This window comes from Crocodylus porosus, unplaced genomic scaffold (genome assembly GCF_001723895.1).
Source record: "Crocodylus porosus isolate Cpor-Errol unplaced genomic scaffold, CroPor_comp1, whole genome shotgun sequence".
Lineage (NCBI taxonomy): Eukaryota > Metazoa > Chordata > Crocodylia > Crocodylidae > Crocodylus > Crocodylus porosus.
In genome coordinates, this window is record NW_017728909.1 from 26,384,556 (window position 1) to 26,390,555 (window position 6,000).

The 6,000-nt window shown below is 42.2% G+C and overlaps 1 protein-coding gene across 1 annotated transcript in view; it reads right to left on the reverse strand.

The window, feature by feature from the left end:
* The window catches only part of NUP155 (nucleoporin 155), a 61,284-nt gene that overhangs the window by 23,971 nt on the left and 31,313 nt on the right, over positions 1-6,000 (reverse strand). Inside the window, exons 15-18 of the mRNA XM_019531978.1 lie at positions 4,044-4,138; positions 2,979-3,067; positions 793-855; positions 532-682 (exon numbers count right to left, since the gene is read on the reverse strand). Coding sequence (XP_019387523.1) covers positions 532-682; positions 793-855; positions 2,979-3,067; positions 4,044-4,138 — 398 coding nt within the window. The remainder of the gene's footprint in view (positions 1-531; positions 683-792; positions 856-2,978; positions 3,068-4,043; positions 4,139-6,000) is intronic.

Consider the following 6,000-nt stretch of genomic DNA (forward strand, 5'->3'; position numbering starts at 1 on the left):
TCCTAAGAACTTACTTCAAGTAAAGGATATGCAGTTCCTCACAGGGTTAGAATCTAGGAAAAGCATTTGTAGGGCTGTTTCTACAGACAACTGATTGCTGAATTAAGACCTAAATTGTTTTCTGCCCTGCCTATTCATAGAATGTATTAGAAGAGCAGTGAAGGGAACACGGTGGGATATTATATAAACAAGGACCAAAGGAAACAGATGGAGGACTTAAGGGAGAAAGCATGATTAAAAAAATCCCAACACCCTAGCTACTCCCTCTAATTTGTGTGATGGCGCACACAGAAGATACAGATACAAGAGTCTGGAAGAGGAAAGGAGGCCAATAGATTGGCCTCACATTGTAATGGTTAATAAGAAACCTGACTGATTATATCAGTCTGCTGGAATTTACCTTATCGGTCATATAAAATGTGTGATTTAACTACAATACATACAGTATCAGAAAACAAATATTAATCGTTTTATGGATGGAATAACTATGAAAGTAATCAAATGAAAGAATATCTTTCACAAATAACTCACCCTATAATGCGAGCGAAGTATATGCAGATGCCATTGTGTTTTCCAGAAAACACTATTTCTGGGCCCATCATACCACTAATAGATGCACCAACCTGAGACATGGAATTCCCTGAAGCAAACATAGGGGTTGACATACTGGGAGGTTGCAAGCCTGGGATAAAGACACACACATTACTTCAACTACTTTTGATATAAACAAAAAAAGGCAAGTCGAGAAAATACCAAAAATCTAGTCTAGTAAAATAAAATTTAAAAACCTACCTTGTACTGGTGTTGACAGAAAGCTTGGATTAGGATATAGACTATCAGCAGGTATAGGGGAACCTAGGAAAGAAACAACAAATGAACAACATATGAATTTATTATACCCTCAAAAATGTGTTAGAAGAATATTAAAGGTTACCAATTCAAGCATTCAACTTGAGAAACACCAGAATTCAAGATTACCCATGTAACTGTAACTAGACTTCCTTCTGTGCATTATGATATGGTTTTTAATTACATACCTTTATTTCTACAGGACTCAACTCATCCAGGGCAAGGGGTAGATGATGCGCTCTGAATGGTTTCGCTACGGAACCTGAACCTGTTCAGCCGCTGCAAGAGAAGGCTGAGAGGAAATCTGGTGGCCGTCTATAAACTGGCTAAGGGAGACCAGCAGGCAATGGGAGAGTCCCTGTTCCCCCGAGCATGACTGGGAGTAACAAGGAATAACAGCCATAAGTTGATGGAGAGTAGATTCAGGCTAGACATCAGGAGGCACTACTTCACAGTCAGGGCGGCTAGGATCTGAAGCCAACTTCCAAGCGAAGTGGTGCTTGCTCCTACCCTGGAGGTCTTCAAAAGGTGGCTAGATAAACACTTTGCTGGGGTCATTTGACCCCAGCATTCTTTCCTGCTCATAGCAGGGGGTCGGACTTGATGATCTGCTCAGGTCCCTTCCGACCCTACCAATTATGAAACTAAGAAACTATTCAGCATTTTTGTATTCTTGTCTTTTCTTGGTAGACTACATACCTTACTTATAGCACACCATCCTACAGTAATTAATACAGAATTAATGCCCTTGTAAGCTTTTTTATGTGATTGCTAGCATCTGTGTTCTTCTAATTCTGCCCCTAATGTGCACTCCCACCGTATGTTCACTATAGTAACCTGTATCCTTACCATAAATAAAGATTTTACCTTCACAATACCTCTACGAAGACAGTAGATTTCACTGCCATTTTATACATGGGGAATGAGGTGAACATTAAAAGACAACACCTCAAGAAAAATATGCATTTGCAAGCACCCAATTTAAGATGGCCAGGGCCTGAATTTTCAGAGTACATTGTATTACGTGGCATTTGATATGTTCAGAGCAGAACTTTCATTGTCTTCAGTTGAAGTTACAAATGTTCAGCATTTTTGTGACTCAGGACCCAAGCGTCTAAAATTGAGTACCCAGAAAAGGATGAAAACATTTACCCAGGAAAACCATGGCAGTATCAAGGCCGAGGAAGAAACAGAACCCAAATCTCCAGTGTGACATTTAACTGCTTCAATCACAAGGCAGTTCTGGCAGTTTCAGCCTGCAAGGGGCTGCTTGGGGCTGGAGGGAGTGGGAGGAGGGTGATCAGGCAGGGGGTGCCACGTGCATGTGCCTGGTAGTCAGGCAAGGTGGAGAACAGCCCCGCAGCTCCCTGCAAGTAAGTCTATGGGGGGGGTGTCCCTTTAGATTTGTGCACCCACACTAGGCATGGGGCTGCAGTCTGGCTGGACCGGCACTGGCAGGGGGCTGTGGACTGGGAGTGAGGAGCACCAGCAGGGCCAGGGGGCCATTTTTTACTTAAACTATTTACTGGGTCAGGACTGGCCACTGAGGTTTACAAATGGGTCCTGGTACAAAAGAGGTTGAGAACCACTGCCTTAGAGAACTATAAGAAAAGTCAAGCCTAGTTTAGCAATATAATCATAGCTCCTTGTTAAATTCATAGAATCATAGAAAATTAGGGCTGGGAGGAACTGCAAGGTGTCATCTAGTCCAACCACCTGCCTGAGGCAGGATCATCCCTACTAAAATCATCCCATATAATCCATTGTTTAACCCCTTAGCAAAACTATACAGTAAGCCCTGACAACTGTTAGGACTCCCTGAGCAAAGCATGAATATGGCTAAAATAAAGGGGGCAGGATGGGTAAAAATTAGGGTCCTTTTGGATGAGAGTCTTATAGATGGTTACATTAAAACTTTCTGGCCCATAAACAGATACGAACAATATTCAACACACTCTACCCTAATTAGCAGGAAGTTCAAAGGTGAGGGAGGAGACCAATTCTAATTTATGGAAGCACTACAATGAATGAAAACTATGCACTGAGGACTGAAGAGAAGTGAACATACATGAAGTTGTGAAAATGCATCAACAGTTAAGGGAAAAAGAAATCACCAACATACTACTTACTGCCAGAAACCGGAGAGCCCAAGATAGGTCCTACGTTGCTTGGAGGAGGTAAAGCTGACGGAAATCGCATTTGTGCTTCTCCACCATACCTAAAGTTTGTAGACAAAAATTGATCTCTATACATGTCATACATAGACCATTCAGTTTCGAGGCCTTACTTCATTAGAAGTGGGCTAAACCAGAAATAAATACAATTTTTGTTTCTTGGAACTGAAACAGTGACTTATGTTTCCAACAAAAGTGTTCGTGACTGCATTTCAGTGTGGGGTAATAATTCTGTATTTGATTCTGTGACTAATGAGATAGGAAACAGATTAGTTATTACAGACAAAAATTAGCTGTGTTCTCAACTTTTTTTTAGAGTCAAGGCAGCCCCTGGAAAATGCCAGTTCTTAGGTTTCATTCATTTTTTTTTTTAATATAACAAAAACATGGCGTAATTATTATTCTGTTGTGAAGAACACAGGAAAACGACAACAGGTCAGAATGGTTTTGACACTATGGATTTCTATTTGAAATCTATTGGTTTATCTTGTGAACCATGGTTTACACACTCACCTAACGCTAACATTTTGTGGCACCCTACAGCACCTCTGAAAGGATCATACCCTGGTTGAGAATAACTGAATTAGACAAACTGTTCCAAATTGTTTTTATTTCTTGATCTATATCATTAGGTAACAGCATGTTAGGTATCAGCAAAGGTTGATAACTTAAAAATCAAGAGAAAAAATGTTTAGCACTCATTTTTAAGTAGGGGCTAGTCTACACAGGAAAATTAATAGAATTAAAGACAGAATATGGATTCACAGCAGAAAATTAAGCTAATTTGGAAGCAGGCTATGCACACAGAAAACAAATCAGGAATAATTATTTTGAACTAACTCCCTATGTGTATAAGACATAGGTAAACAGATACTGGTTGCATTCCAAATACATGTGCTATCAAGTTTCTTGAACAGCTTACATAAGTTTAAGATAATACTTAGGCACAGAAAAGAACTCAAATAATTCCTTCCCAGCTTTTGTGAAAATCCAGGACAGTCCCCAAATTGACAAACTCACCGGAAAAAGGCTCGGGTAGCCCAGGCAGATACTTCTCTATCACAAGCAGCAGTAGAGCAGGCAAGAATAAGGCAAGAAGCACAGGCCTGGTCTTCCTGCAGACAATAATGCTTTCTATCAGTGTGATGATTTAGACCACATTACTAAAAAAATATGTTTCCTCCTCACAAAATAGTCAAGGCTCCTTTTGCCTCTTTTCAGTTCAACAGCAAGGAAAGAGTTTTTTAATTAAGAAGAGTCAAGCACAAAAAGAGATCCTGCTGTAGCAGGTAAACTGATCCATGAAAGCTTACCACATATTCTTCATTCTTTCAAGCCTAAACAAGAATTGGTAGGTGAAATATATGGAAACTGTTTTACAGGTATGGGTAAGAAAAATCTGTATAATTTAAATATTTACCCTTTATATACATTAAAGACAAAAGATTAAATAGATCACTAAAAACATCTTACCTTAATTCTCATTAAATCCCACTGAAATTTAATATTAGTTATACCAGGAGTTTGCAACCTCTAGCATGGGTGCCAGAACCTGGCACGTGAAGGCATTTTGTTTGGCACGTGGACCTTGGAGGCAGATGGTGGGGAAGAAGTTAGGGCTGCACTGCCACAAGGATCAGGCCCCTTGTGGCTCCCTTGCCTTCTGCCACCAACACCTTATAAGTCAAGGTTGCAGGTGTTTTCGGCACTCTGCCCGAAAATATTGCCGACCCCTGACTTATACCGTGAAATATAAAATTAAGGACTAAGTGCGCCTGTGTGCAAATATAATAATCATACATTTCTATTTCTAGCTTGTTCATTACGTACATTCTAATAAAAAAAATTGTGGATTCTATGTATTTGCAGCCGCTGAAGCAACCAGTTTCTCTCTGAAAAGCTGAACTCCTAGGATAATAATACCCCCTTCCCTCCTAAGTTAACCTTCTAAAATAAGTAGTGCATTCCAAATTCCCGTCATAGTTCCGTGTTTGTCATTTAAAGGAAACAATCACAGGGAAAACAATATTAGACTTCCATTTCTGGACCTTATAAATATGGTTAATTATCTTCTCTTATTACTCTATCCTGTTTGCCCAACAAATAAAGCAGCATTTGGTTGGCCTAAACACTGTAGTTCCAGCTCTTGGCAAGATGGACATTTTTTTTTAGATCCTCAGATGATATGGCAGGGAGTGCTATACAAGCAGTCAGATACACAAGTTAAAAAGAGCTGCATAAAGCTTTGGTAGCTGATTCGATTCAGAGGAGATCTGGCCCTATTCGGGGACCAAATCTCTGAATCCAAGTTGAATCAGGAGACCAAGTAAAAGCTCCAAATTGATTCGAAGCATCCAAATCGATTTGGAAAAGATTCAGTTGATTGGAAGATTCGGCCATAGACTAAATAGGCAGCTGACAGCTGCCTCCAGGTAGTAAGTCTGTTGCGGGTGGGAGAGGGAAGGGGCATGGTGAAGGGGGGGGATTAGGGCTGGGACAAGTTGCCCAACTAAGGCAGGGGGGAACATTACTCAGGGAGAGGGACGGGGTGGGGCACAGGACGTGGGTGTGGGAGCACTGGAAGTAGGGGCTCATGCAGGGCAGGGGGGTGGGATGTGGGCATGGCTCGCTCCAGGCGGAAGGGAGCAAGTGGCAACAGGGCAGAGCACCAGCTCCCAGTACTGCTGCACCCACATCCCATGCCCTCCCACACCTACTGGCAAGAGGCAGCAGGGCAGAGCCCCCTGCTTCCTGCGCTGATGCAGGTACGGTAGCACTGGCAGCAGGGGCTCTGCCCTGTCACCACCCAGAGTGAGCCGCACCTGCATTGCACCCCCACCTGCACCAGCTGGGGAAGCAGCAGCTGCAGGGAATAGCTCCCACAGCTCGCCACCACCGGGGCAGAGGCAGGCATAACCAGAAGAGCTGCGGGAGAAGCCCCCATGGCTGCCCTGCCTCCCGGCACTTGAAAAAAAAT